This window comes from Silene latifolia, chromosome X, assembly GCF_048544455.1.
Source record: "Silene latifolia isolate original U9 population chromosome X, ASM4854445v1, whole genome shotgun sequence".
NCBI lineage: Eukaryota > Viridiplantae > Streptophyta > Magnoliopsida > Caryophyllales > Caryophyllaceae > Silene > Silene latifolia.
The window spans coordinates 335,634,153-335,648,475 of NC_133537.1; the positions used below are offsets into that span (position 1 = coordinate 335,634,153).

Below are 14,323 nucleotides of genomic sequence, written 5' to 3' on the forward strand. Positions count from 1 at the left end.
CAAGGAAAGAAGAGTGAACCAATTACTAAATGACAAGTGAACCAAATTGAATGTGAATGATCAAATTGCTCATCAAGTTCATTCTTAAAATAAAAAGGATAACAATTGACTGAGATACCCAAAATAAAAAAAGAACAATAAATGACCGGGAGTATAAAAGTAGATCACTATCGTCCACTGAACATCTGGTTACACTTAATATAAAACTGACAATAGTCCACTTTGGCTCTCCTCCTTTTTAAATGAAAAGTCTTGCTTAAGACCGTCTAAAATAAGACGAATCAAATGTCACCATTTTTTAATAGAATGTAACTATTTATGACACAATGTTATAACTAAAGTTGTCACTTTTTACCCTGAAAACGATGGTAACAATTTATCATAAAATAGTAACATTTTACCGTAAAATTGCTACATTTGGTTCGTCTTATTTTAGACGGGAAATAACGTGTCTGAAGTAGGAATTTATATCTTTTCAAAATCGAATCAAAATTAATGAATGTGAACTAAATTGAAAGAACTATTTGTCACATTTACTCTCAAATAAACAAGAGCCAAAAATATCAAAGCACTAAATTTTTCTCTTAATAATAGTATAAAATAATTCATCGAAAGTATCTTAGCCTAATTGTAGACCTTGGAAAATTAACCGAACCCAAATGACCTAATCCATACCCGACCCAACACACAGTGTGAGGATCTGACCTGCACTAATATGGCCCGACTTAAACGATTATTGCAAACATATTATTCCTAAAGAACTTGATAACAATAAACTCGAAAATGACCACACTTGAACGATTATTGCAAACATATTATTCCTAAAGAACTTGATAACAATAAACTCGAAAATAACCAACACGATTTCTTACAAACACGAAAATAACCCAATTCGAACCTGATTCGACTGATCCGTTTACTAGGTGCACCTAATTGGTAAAGTTGGTGAGTGAAGGTATATCGTAATTGATATTCCTATGAGGTATTAGGTTCGAATCCCAGTTTACCCAAAATATTTGGGCAATATATATCCCTCTCCTTCAACTCCTCCATCTTTCTAAATTGTAAACCCACTTTGCTACTGTATTATTTGTCTAACTGTCGCTTATGGATGATGCTGAAATTGAACGCATTGCTTCTTCAATCAATTTTCTGAGGTAATGCTAACTATTTTATGCCCCCTTTTTTTATTACGGTTTTTCTAACGTGTGTCCTTTGCCCCTTAGGCCGTAAACATCGGCTTAGACTTTTAATTACAGATGTGTATGATCAGTTTAATTTTAATGTCCTTGAGGTTTCGAGTTCGAATCTTGATAGCTTCATATTTTTGCTATTGGAATTTTCGAGGTTTCGGGTTGTATTATGGTATAAACCGTTGGTTAGTCTCTTCACAGCGAATTTGCGCAGGCGGCAAATTGAGGAAATTGGGAATTGTGGGTGTTCAGTGATAGATGAACCAACTCAACCAAAACCTTAAGGTGATGGTTGAGGCCCAACTATTATAATTATTCCTATTACGCTCCCTCACTCAAATGCCTGTTGGGCTTGAAGAGTGGTTAGTTGTGCACCGGCTCCGTACCGTGTGCTGGGTTTCCACTTCGAGTTTTTGAGGAGTTTTGAGGTTGCCAGGATTTGAACCCGTGACCTTCGGTCACACTAGCTCTGATACCATGATAGATGGTCCATCTCAACCAAAACCTTAAGGTGATGGTTGAGGCCCAACTATTATAATTATTCCTATTATTCAGAGCTTATTAGTGCAGTTTAAGGTGTAGTAGTTGTGAGTTATCCATGAAATCACCAGCTTCATGTTTGGTTTTTGCTGCATTTTGATGATTTTCGCGATAATGGAGTTCAGTTCTAGAAGGCTGAAGCCTGAGGCCCATTGCTTAAGATTAGACTTGTTAAGTAAATTGTGAGAACTGGATGAGCGAGCTTTCTTTGAGCGTTTTTTATGGGTGGAAATAATGTTTGAGAATGATAAGGAATCCAAGGATTTTGGAGGGGAGCAGTGCTGTTAAGAAATCATTTTCTCCCTGTCCCAAATACTCGGTTCATTGTCTTTTGTTCGGGCTTTTACTGTTGTGATGCTATCTCCTAAATGGCTGACAGAAAACAATACCAGTTGCTCATGATTTTCTGCGTTGTTTGATAATCTTTGTTGTATGGTTGCTTGGTGTGTAACTTTGTTTTTAAACGCTGTAATAATGCACGCTCTTAAAGCCAATTTTGTTGAAATTGGCCATTTGTATCCCGTCTCAAGCTAAGCTACTTCAGAAAAAAAAATTGTTGTTTACGAGCAAAGCTAAGCTACTTTAGATTTTTTTGTTTCACTATCTTCATGTGTAAATTACACGGTTGATGACTTGACAACAGCTCTTCCCTTTCCCCTATCATGTACCAAACATCTTCTCCAATGTCGTCGTTTTTCAGACTACAGCCTTTCTATTTTCACTTCTTTTGGGATATTATCCTAGTATATGATGGAAATAGCCGGAAGATTCAAGTTGGCATTATCAAAGTCTGTTATTGTTTTCTTCTACTCCGACCTGTTTTGACTATCGGCATTGTTTCTCTCATGGATTTACACTTGTATCTGCAGAGAGTGGAGATATTTTAAATATGAACCAAGAGTTGTACGCTTTGCACCTGAGACTGGATGCTCTAGTGATACAGCAGTTCAAAATGAGATAACCTTATCTCAGTTCTCAGCTGCTGAGGTGCCAAAATGCAGTCTGGAGGTAATTTTTGTTCCAAAATTACTCGTTAGCTTTGAATTTTCAGATAGTATATGGATATTTTTTTATGTACCAGACTAGTGACCCTAGACTCGTAATATTTATTGTATTCAGTGTTCCTGATCATAAAATCCATGTTTCTGCGTTTCAGGCAGAGGAAGGGGCTAATTCGCTGATTTCTTCTCAGTCTAGGTATGCTGAATATGTAGGCTTGTATAATTACTTGTACTTTTCTGGTTACTAGTAGAATGTTTGGTTGAATTTGTTGATATTTGCGTATATGTGATACTTCCAACATTGGTTCAAAATTTCATTCTAGTAGGGACCTGGTATAACCCGGGGCTTGGAGATCATATTTTGTTGTCATATCAGATGAATACTTCTTTGAACTAATAACATACTAGTTTTAAATTTTAATAATGCAATTAAGAATTATAATGGTATCAAAGGTTTTATAACATATAAATTTCACTTATTATTTCCATAGTGTTTAGGTATTCATTCTAATTCATACGGTTAAATGTGCTTTAATGAACAAAGTTCTGAATTATTTCGCACCCAACTTGATTATTTTTACAGTCTAGGCTTTCAAGGAGTAAATGTCAAACCTGGACAATTGAATTTGACTTGCTGTTTTTGTTTTTCTTGTGGATACCCCTGGCATTCTTATAAGTCTAATCTCATTTTTTTTTTTTTTTTGGCTTTTGTTGTTGCACACTTGAACATTCTTAATGCCCTTATTGTCATGTATTACTTTTTGTCTGTCTGCTCATTCTCTTTTTAAAAAACTTGTCAGTTTTATTTTCAAATCTGAAATATTTGCATTTATTTGAACTGCGGTATTTTGACAATGTTTAACTGGGAGACCTGGGCCTCTTGACTAGCTCTAGACTATGACGGGTTAAACTGCATATAGTTTGAATTTCTTGTGTAGATTCTGCTGCGTGGTGGTGTTGTATCTATGAAGTGGTAGATATTGGAGCGATCTGAATTTTATTTCATACTTCCCTACTCTTCACGATTAATGGTTTTTTATGGCCACCTGTAACATTCTGGTACTTTGTAAATTTGTAATACTTTGTAGTTGCTAAAGTTGCCCATGATGTTGAATTTATCACAGGAAAGATTTTATTTTATATACTGGTGGACTTGTTTGGGCATTGGATTGGTGTCCAAGGGCAGAACAAGGAACAGAACTTGATACAAAGTATGAGGTACTTTCATGACATCTGATCAGGCAATTCCTCCAGTTTCGAATTTGCTAAAATTTTCCCTGGAATGTTTTGTTACTTGAACTCAAACTGATGTTTTTCTAAGTGACCTAAGAGATGGTCATATATCAGAATAATAGGTAAGTGGTTCTTAATTTTCAATCAAACATAATGGACTAATAGGGCAAATAAATTCATCATGAAAATGACGAATAGTCGATGTTACAAACTTTTATTTGAGTTTTTTTTTATGCCGAATATTAGATATCGGAAATATGAGGATCGGATATGGATATTTGCTTTACGGAATCTAGAATGTGTATATTTGATCCAAACTAGCACTTTGGATTGGATCCAATCCGTCTTCTGCCTTAGTTGGGATAAGGGATGAAGGTTATAGAGAGGGGGATGAAAGTCAGAGATGGGTTGGACGGTGGTTGAATGGTTGGGAAGGGAGGATAATGGTGAGTGGTGATCTCAATTAGCTGAGGTAAGGGGGGAGAGAGAGGCATTATGTTCATGTGCATTAATAAATATAAATACTATCATAGAGGAATTTGTTTCGAGTTCCTATTGTCTGTTCATATTATCTGGCTTATTTGAATCTAATTACATTGGGTATCAGTTTGTTGCCGTGGCTGCTCATCCCCCTGATTCCACATACCACAAGCTTGGAGCTCCTCTTAAAGGTCGAGGGATGGTTCAAATCTGGTGTCTTTTAAACTACACAACAAATGAAGATCAGCAAACTCCTGTCAAGAGCACAAAACAGAAGTATAAAAAATCTGCCCTCGCAAAGAAGGTCGATGACAAGCCTGTGAGACCTAGAGGAAGGCCTAGAAAGGTTCCGATAAATACGACCTCTGAAGTGGACGCAGAAAGCCAATTAGTTCAAGCTCTTGTTCCACTTCCTGAAGATGCTTCAAACACACCTCATGCAGATAATGACTTACAAAATTTCCCTGCTTCCCAGATAATTTCAAGTGCTGTTCATTACAATATGCAGTCTAGAGCGAATGTTATAGAAAAGAATCAGATAACATATCAGAGGCGTAAAAAAAACCCTAGTCAGAGCACATTGGATGAGGCTCCTGTTGAACTTCTGGAAAGCCAGTTTATTCCAGCTCTTGCTGTTCAGCTTCCAGATACTGTGGATGAAAACCTGCAGAGTAACCCTGTTCCTATAAAAGAAAAGCGAAACAAACACAAAGCTGTCAACAATAAGAAAACAGAAGGGGATAAAATTGCTGATATCCCTGATTCTGAAATGTCATCAATGCAAGTCACTGTGTCAACTTATCCAGAAAGTATGACAGATTATTCTCCTACAGAAGGGGAATTACCAAGCTCATCTACTTCCTTTTTGGGTAAAAGGCAAAGAATTCCAACTAAGAAAGCTCTTGAAAGTGACCTAGATTTATCAATTGCATCCTTAAAAAGAAAGTCAAGGCGCAAGTCAAAGTGTCTTAAGAATCCTCTCTTCAACGAGAGTACATCATCAAGAAATGAGTGTGGGGTATCGTCGCCTGAAAGGCTTGAAGAAAATATCTTTGAAGAAGATGGGATGACACAACAAGGACATGATGTAGGTAGTAGTCTCGTTGATTTGAGTTCTTGTGGTGATGATAAAGAAAACCATATTCTTCCTCGAGCTGTCTTGTGCCTGGGTCACGATGGGAAAGTTGCGTGGGATGTAAAATGGCGGCCTACTGGAGGTGAATTTGTTAATAAGTACAGAATGGGCTATCTTGCAGTTGTCTTAGGGACTGGATCCATCGAAGTGTAAGGTCCCTATGTCTTTTCTTCTAGTTTGAATCTATTTATATTATTTTCCTATCATGACACCTTTTTTTTGGTTTTTGTTTGACCACATTAGAGTTATGGTTTTCATTTGGTGTTGTTTTTTAGATAGAAATTGGACCATGTTTGGACCACTGTGTTTCTAATGGGCTAATGGGGATGTCTTCATCCCACAATATAGTATTTTGATGGCCATAATTTCTATTGATTTTGTATAAAAAGGGAGGTTGAGCTCCAGCATTGTCCTGGTATATTTATTATCAAACAACGGACGTCACTTTATGAAACTTTTCGGTGCGCTCTCTGAAACAGTAAACCTAAAAAGCCGAACCCTTTATTTTAGTACCTAAAACTAGCTCTTTCCCTCATGTTACAGAAAAGCAAAGAGATTTATATCAGTACTAACACCTGGCTTTGGTTACATAAAATAACTCTTTGGTTGTAAAATCACGAAACATCTGGCGCAGTCAGTATATATTTGGTCTGATATTTTCCCATTTCCTGACAACTAAGTTCGATTCTTTTTTGTCAGTGGGTACATTTAATAGCCAGTGAAGTGAAACACCATCTTTGTGGGACCCATGCTTGCTTTTCGTTGGTCACATTGTCATGGTTCTCTTGTTAGTGAACTGCGTCTGCATTCTGACAATATCAATCCATAGTGTATTTCTTCTTATTAATACCTGTCCTAGTTGCTCTCCCGTATCATTGAATCTCTCATGGGAGTATTTATCTCTTTAGTAATGTTTGCAGGTGGGAAGTTCCTTCTCCTGAAGTAGTTAGTCGTATCTATGCTTATCGACAGAGGAAAGATACTGATCCTCGATTTGCAAAATTGGAGCCAGTATTTAGATGCTCAAAGTTGAAGTATGGTGATAGAATGAGGTATGCTGTGATTTTACATGGTTAAATGTTTTAATTACTGCAGTTATATTTTTAGTCAATAGAACATCTGTCAATTGAATATTAGTAGTTATTGATCATTTTCTCTATTCTAATATATTTTTGGATATTGTTTTCTTATTCATGAGGTTATAATCATAGATCATGACATTTCTGTGTCTAATGAATAAGCTTGATATGTATGTATTTCCTTTCTGCTGGCACCTCTGTTCGCAAATTTTTAAACAAGATTGATGTAGATATTGTATGTAAGAACTGATTCATCTCTCATTTCTCTACGGCGTCACCTCTATGGTGTCTTTTTGGACATGGGTGCCACCCCCTTGTTGTATTTTTATACATGGGTGTCACCCCCTTGGTGTCCCTCTTTCTATCTTCTCTCTTATAAGATAAAAAGCCCTGAACTGGAAACTGGCAAAAGTTATGAAGCTTTCATATTGTAGAATGTAGACCATCGAGGAGGAACTTTATAGTTTAATTATATTTACAAGGGACTAATAGTCGTGCTCTGTTTACTATAATTCTTGTGAGTTGCCTTCACTGTGTTAAGGGGAAGGGAGGAAATTGAGGCATGGTCAGAGCCTTCACACTTTGTTAATCCTGGGTAGTCACTCCCTGACGCTGCTTACTATATTTTCAAGGTTTGTTTGAGGGGTAGTCACCTTTGTTACTTTTGCAGTATGCCTCTCACTGTGGAATGGTCAGCTTCTCCTCCTCATGATTTGCTGTTAGCTGGATGTCATGATGGAGTGGTAATTTCTCAATCATATTTTTGATGATTTAAAAATTAGAAAGGCTTCTCATTCCCTCTTAGGGACCTGTTTAACTCGCAAACTTGTTTCATCTTTCTGGCCTTTATTTTCTTATGAAATTTTATGAGCATTGTAGACACCGTCTGACAGTCTCTGTTTGTAATGATACCTTTCAGAACTCGTCAATTATTTTTCTTATTTTTTTTCCTCACCATTATAGACTTATAGTCGCTTTTCAATATACCTGGCCTGAACATGAACTAAAAATGGTGAACATAACAGGCTTCAACGAAGCAGGCTCTGTTGCTACCTGATTATTTTATTTTACAGGACTAGCTGCCTGTTCTAAAAGCCACCTAAAAATGTTTCTTGTAAGATTCTTCTTCATTAAAATATTTCCACACATGTGACAAGTGTAAATGCTATGCAGGTTGCTGTGTGGAAGTTCTCCACAGAAGATCAATTCGAAGGTATTGAACTTTGTGATCAAATTCTGTTTGAAAGAAATTTTTTGAACTTCGTTGTCTTTGATTTGCAGCCTATATGACTAGATAAGATGTGCACTCCATCTATTTGTATAGGCCTGAGATAACAACTTTTTTTCCCTAAAATTCTAAGAATGCTATTCAAAATAATGTACCAAATAAGAACAGTGTTTATACTGTTGCATAAACTCACTTCATGTTATGCTGCATTGCTGACATATGATACTATTTTTATCGACAGATGCCAGACCATTGCTTTGTTTTAATGCAGAGACAGGTCCTGTTAGAGCCCTTATGTGGGCACCATTTGACGGGTAAGAAGAGATTTATATATCGATTGGTGTAGTTCATCATTTGTCTCATTATAAGTTCCGATTTCTGGCTTAAAGCAGATCCAAGAACATATCAGTTTAGGTCCTGACTCTGTAGTCACTTATACGTGCTCATGAGTTATATATTCTTAATATGGTGGTCTATGAATTAATTCCATTATTGATGTTTCTTCTGTGTACCTGAGGTTCCACTGTAAATAACTTCAGTGTATTTTGGTGGAATTGAGTTAACCCCGCACAACTACCATTACCGCAACATGTAATGGCTACTGGCTGGCTGACTGACTGAACTGACCGACTGATGTACTCCTTTCTATCACATCCGAACCAAAGAATAGTGAATCTTTCGTTCCAAGTTTCACTATGATTCCAGCTACAGTACATAAGTTCATTGAATCATTGGCAGCTTCGATAAGTATATGATGAGTTTCAAAGCAATTGTTTGGCTAGGCTATATTTTTTTCTAATTTTTGTACCCGTTAGTACTGATTAAAAACCTATGAATGAGGAAAAAATACCAATTGTCATTCCTGGACACGAAAAAGCCACGAAGGTATTGTGTTCATTGCATTCATACTAGATTCTCTTTGAACACAATCAGGGATGAAATCCCAGAATATTTCAGAGCACAATCACCAATGTTGCATTATCTCTCATCGCATCCATAATGTCAAACTCCGTAACGATAGAAATACAGACAGAATGACATTAATATCATTTTTGACGGATATCGTTTTGGTTCATATGATAGTAATCAACATCTGTCTAGGATAAGGGAGCGTAGAATTCTCTCACTTTCTTGTGTTATACTCGGATCTTGGAAAACACGATTTTCTCTGTAGTTTTTTTGCACTCCCTTTGATCCACAAGGCAGCCATAGACTTGGAAGCGACAAATTAGTTTTAAAACAAACAAAAAATAAATGTTGTACACCTTTTTGAGGTGCTAAGCTTGTCTATTTTTTTTGGATATGTCCTACTTAAAACTTGTTGAACCTATTCTTTCCAGGGATTTTGAGAGCTCAAATGTCATTGTTATCGCTGGGCATCGAGGAGTGAAGTTTTGGGACTTGCGGTAATGAAGCAGCTTATACTTTATCTTTCATCTAAGAAATAACATCCTAGCAAATCACCTGCTAGACAATATAGTTAGAATAGTAAATATATAAAAAGCATGGAGGTATTGATATGGGAGTGTGTGATTAAAAACTGTTGGTACTAAAAGGAAAATGTAAAATGTTGGTGTGTTTATCATCAACACTCAGTGTAGTAACTCTCTCTTTCTGTATTTGCAGTGACCCATTCCGGCCTTTATGGGATGCAAACCCTTCACAACGTTTTATATATGGTCTTGACTGGGTACCTGATCCAAGGTATGATGGAATCTTTATGCACACCACTCCAGGTCCAGTATTGAGCTTTGTTAGTTGTAGTTATTCAGATGCCATTTATGAGATGTTAGAGGCCATCTGGGATGGATGTATGGAATTTGCATGTCATGAAAGTTGTTTGTTTTTGTGAGTACCTTCAAATTTACAGTTGAGCCACACAACTATTGTCCGGTCTCCTGGTAGTTAGCCAGAGTGACATATTGCTCTACATGTTTGATGAGTTCATTTCTGTGGCAAAGTCAAAAGTATTTTAGGTTAACAATGAAAGCGATAGTAATTCAAAGCAGCTTAGGCTTTGGATTTCTGCCTACATTTTTGACGAATAAATTGTATAAAAATCGGTTTTCAAGATTGGTAAATTGACTGGTAATAAAACCAGTGGGAGTTGACTGAACATAAATTATTTTAGAGGCCTAATACTTTCAGTTATAGACAGTCTTATAAGGACGTGTTCTGCTTAAGCTCATATCCTTCCTTCTGTTTTGATGACCTGTGAACTCCGATCATTTAGTAAGTAAAAATGTGCGTACAGCATCTTAAAAGATTTATGGAACATATGGGCATGGATGTTGTTTGCCATAGAGTTCCTTTTCAAATTATTTTTTTTTTTCAAGATGATAGCTCTCAGTCAAAATATCCAACAGTTAACCACTTAAAGCATTCATGAAAAATGAGAAGATTCCCAACAGCTAGCCACTTCCCGAGAAGTGATGTAAGCATTTACATGCTTTGTTCATGGAAGCCACTGCTAATTCTCTCGATTCCCCTCCCCTCCTTTTTATGAATTCATCTCTCGTTGAACTTGAATTCTTCCATATATCGATTAATGCTGGCCGCCCCAACTTATTTTGATTTAGGTTTTGATGTAGCTGTTACTTATTTCTGTAAACTCTTCCTTTTCCCTCTACTTAACTCACATAGACGGTTTCATTCGGCGGCTTGTGTTAGCTGACCCAAATTATTATGGGACTATTGCTTTGTTGCTCAAGTTATCTTCTCTTTCTGGTTTTATTGACATTATATGTTTGTATGTCAAGATGTGTCCTTGTAACCTACGATGATGGAAATCTGAGGATGTTAAGCCTATCGCGGTCTGCCTATGATGTGCCAGTCACAGGAGAGCCTTTTTCTGGAACTCTGCAGCAAGGATTGCATAGTTTCAATTGTTCATCATATGCCATATGGAGCATTCACGTGTCACGACTAACAGGTGTGTGTTATATGGCATGTTTATACAACATGATTGCTAGATGTAGATATAAGGCAGGCGCAAGTTCCCTCAACTGACTAGATGTACTTTTGAAGATAAATTTTCCTCCTCCTCTTCCCTCCACCTTGTTCTTCTATCCACTGCCAACAGGCTTCCTCATGGACAACCTGTCGGGCATCTCACCAGTCATTCCCACCCTTTTGGCTGCTCACCCAAAATCCACTTCTCCATGGCGATAAAGTTTATGACCAGCAAGGAGGGAAACATAAGATTTATTATCAATTGCTGTGGAAGTAGAGATGTCAGGTAGTTGTAGGCGAGGGACTTAACGGGAAAAAGTTAGGGAGATTGCCAAATTAGTAGACTTGATTTGTCTTCTTTATCAGCAGTTCAGCATGCACTTCTGAGCGCAATATGATATTGTAATGCTAGAGATTGCTGATTTGCTGAAAAGCATGTTAACTCTCAAATTAAGGCTTTAAAATACCTAATTAGTTTTTCTATTTTAGAAATCTGTCAGTAACCACTTCTTTTGAAGGGGCCTTTTTAGGTACATTTTCTTATTTACTTTGAATAAAAGATTAAGGCAATCCCACTATTTGGCTCGGTAATGTTCCTCATGGAACGTAACCTCTTTTGTTGCTATCCTTTCGGATAGAAAAAAACTTGATATGTTGGTATTCTTCTGATTCTATGCAAAATATGTGGTGATCTTTTCCTAACTTCTGGTTTAAATTATCTACTATTATAGGGCTTGTAGCATATTGCTGTGCTGATGGAGCTGTGTTATATTTTCAGGTATGCTTTTGTTTGTGATTTTTTTTTTTTTTTTTTTTTTTAAATTCTCAATTTATTGGTCTAGCACTTTGTTCTCGTCATGTTTGTGATGTTACTGGCTTGTGAAATATGAGTCATACGAGGGTTTGCCAAGTTTGCCTCTGGCCACTGGATAGAACTTGCGTCAAATACAAAATAAACCAGATTTATTAAGATAAGGATCTTGTATGGAAAAAATCGGTGGTCTTCTTTCTTTCTTTTAGTGTGTGCGACTTTCTGTCAGACTGTAGGACTGGAAGAGGGGTTCGTTAAGTAACAGCTTCAATTTTTATGCATTTATGCTTTTTTATGTTAAAAGAATGTGCTAGCCTGGATTAATTTGAATTCCATTTCGAAACCATTCTGTTGCTGTTAGATTGATCTTTTTTTTTTGTCAGCTAACACACAAAGCAGTTGATAAAGATCCCATAAGGAATCGGGCACCACACTTTCTCTGTGGTTCTGTGGCTAGTGAAGGATCAGCAGTTACAGTAAATACTGAATTACCAAGTTCTCCACATAAAATGAAGAAGTCAGCTACTGAATGGTCAAATACGCCTAGATCTGCTCGGACTGTTGCATCTGGTTTACATTATGGAAAAAGAGTTAAGAAAGGCGCTGAGAAAAACCCTAATCAAACTGAAGAAGTTCTCGGTATGCTACGATTTCCTTCTTTTTGTCATCTATGGTTTGATTTTCATTTCTAGTGAAGCCAAAGACTCGCTATTTTTCAAATTTGGTATATGATAGAATAAAGCTAAATGGCGTGCTATTTCCGACACATAGGGCAGGAGCATTTGATATAGTTGATAATGCTAATTGTTGTACTAACCAGTAACCACACGGTATAGGATATATCCGTGCATTAACATAAGTCTGCTCTCCATTGCAGCATTGTGTGATGGTGATGATGCTGAACCTGGAGTAGCAAATGATGTCGGAAAGAGCACAAAAACCACAAAAAACGATTTGAAGGACAAAGCACAGAGTGAAGTTGAAGCACCACCTCCGAAGTTGCAGGCCATGCATAGAGTAAGATGGAATATGAACAAGGGGAGTGAGAGATGGTTATGTTATGGTGGTGCCGCAGGTATCGTGCGGTGTCAGGAGATTGTCATCCCTCAATTTGATAAGAAACTTTTAAAGAGGTGATCTCTAGTCTCTACATGTACATTATTGCCTTATTGGCATGTAACTTCTACACAATTTGGTAATTTATGGGCTATAAAATGAGCTTTGGTTATATCGTGTCGAACCTATATCTCGTACTTTTGTTCGTAAACTCTTTTCCTGGCTGCATTTGTTCAGAAAGCTGTTTTCGTTTAAAACCCGATACATTACTAAAGTTTATAGCTCACATATTTACCGAGTCTTGAACTGATGTAATATAAATAGAGTAACTTATATGAAAATGAAACTCCCTTCGTCTCAATCATTTGTTTACCTTTTATTAAAAAATACTCCTCATAAAGAATAAAAAACGCAAATACATGACTGTGAAAAAGGGAGAATGGCTGAGAGAACTTCTGAGCAATCTCGAGCTCAACCAGGAACCAAAACCTAACAGAAATCCTATTTTCTGGTGCTCTCACCTAGGTTGTGTTAAACATTGGCGACAAATTACTTCGCTCATTTAAGGAAAAGGCTACTCATACACGAGGTGTATGAAAATCTCATACACGAGTAACACGACCAATTAAAATGCGTCATGTGGCTAACTAGAGTGAATCATATGTAGTTAATTTAGGGTTATATTAGTAATTACACATATGTAGTTAACTTGCTAACCACATGTAGTTAACTATATTTAGGGTAATTTATAATTTCCTTTGTTTTACATATTTTGATTTATTATTATTATTATTATTATTATTGGTTTTAACGTTTTTTTGTATTATTATTATTATTATTATTATTATTATTATTATTATTATTTATTTTTGACCTCTTAAACAATTAATTTTTTCTTTTTCAATTCGTATTCGTAAGCAATAAAAATTCATAATCGAAATCTAATGAACCCTAATTTCATAACATTAATCATAACCTAATTCAATTCTATCAAGTAATCAAAATCGTATCAAATTGATGAACTTAATTCTTTGAATCGAATAGCCTTATTCTTAACCATTTAAAATCGATTTATGGGAAAAAGGGGGAAATTTTTTGATGAACCCTAATTCAGTTGAAGAACCCTAATTCATATGATCAAAATCAAATTTTATTAATCAAATGGTAATCCTTATCAATAAAAATCGAATTAACCCTAGCATTGGAATAATTATTAATCATTTAAAATCGAATTGGGGAAGAAGGGGAAATTTTTTGATGAACCCTAATTCATATGATCAAAATCAAATTTTATTAATCAAATGGTAATCCTTATCAATAAAAATCGAATTAACCCTAACATTGGAGTAATTATTAATCATTTAAAATCGAATTGGGGAAGAAGGGGAAATTTTTTGATGAACCCTAATCCATTAATTGAATAACTCTAATTAAGGCATAAAAGGGCAAAAAAAAAAGTTGTTGTGAAGAATCGAACACGGGTTGGCATTAGTAGCAATTAGATTTTTGTAAAGAGACTAGTAACCAACTAAGCTAGGGGTATCAGCACATACATTCACTGATTACAATTCATTATATTATGAATCTATTTCTTTAATTCATTAAACCTTAATGT

General features: G+C 36.1%; 1 protein-coding gene across 2 annotated transcripts; it reads left to right on the forward strand.

The window, feature by feature from the left end:
* The first annotated feature begins 815 nt into the window (after window positions 1–815).
* On the forward strand, window positions 816–12,880 carry LOC141618983 (uncharacterized). 2 transcript variants are annotated; one of them, XM_074436029.1, is made up of 15 exons: window positions 816–1,157; window positions 2,603–2,741; window positions 2,890–2,930; window positions 3,859–3,952; window positions 4,575–5,731; window positions 6,503–6,634; window positions 7,332–7,404; window positions 7,835–7,874; window positions 8,131–8,203; window positions 9,230–9,295; window positions 9,516–9,593; window positions 10,649–10,821; window positions 11,573–11,619; window positions 12,036–12,291; window positions 12,530–12,880. In XM_074436029.1, the coding sequence occupies exons 1-15, from the start codon at window positions 1,108–1,110 to the stop codon at window positions 12,787–12,789; spliced, it is 2,679 nt and encodes an 892-aa protein (XP_074292130.1). In that variant the 5' UTR covers window positions 816–1,107; the 3' UTR covers window positions 12,790–12,880. The 2 variants fall into 2 exon arrangements, with proteins under 2 accessions (XP_074292130.1, XP_074292131.1); XM_074436030.1 differs by lacking the exons at window positions 816–1,157; window positions 2,603–2,741; window positions 2,890–2,930 and having other exon boundaries at window positions 3,859–3,945.
* The last annotated feature ends 1,443 nt before the right edge of the window (window positions 12,881–14,323 follow it).

Coding starts and splice junctions, on each gene's coding strand:
- LOC141618983 (XM_074436029.1), top strand. CDS start 1,108: ATGGATGATGCTGAAATTGAACGCATTGCTTCTTCAATCAATTTTCTG. Junction 1,158..2,602: donor TCTTCAATCAATTTTCTGAG/GTAATGCTAACT, acceptor TTGTATCTGCAG/AGAGTGGAGATATTTTAAAT. Junction 2,931..3,858: donor CTGATTTCTTCTCAGTCTAG/GTATGCTGAATA, acceptor AATTTATCACAG/GAAAGATTTTATTTTATATA.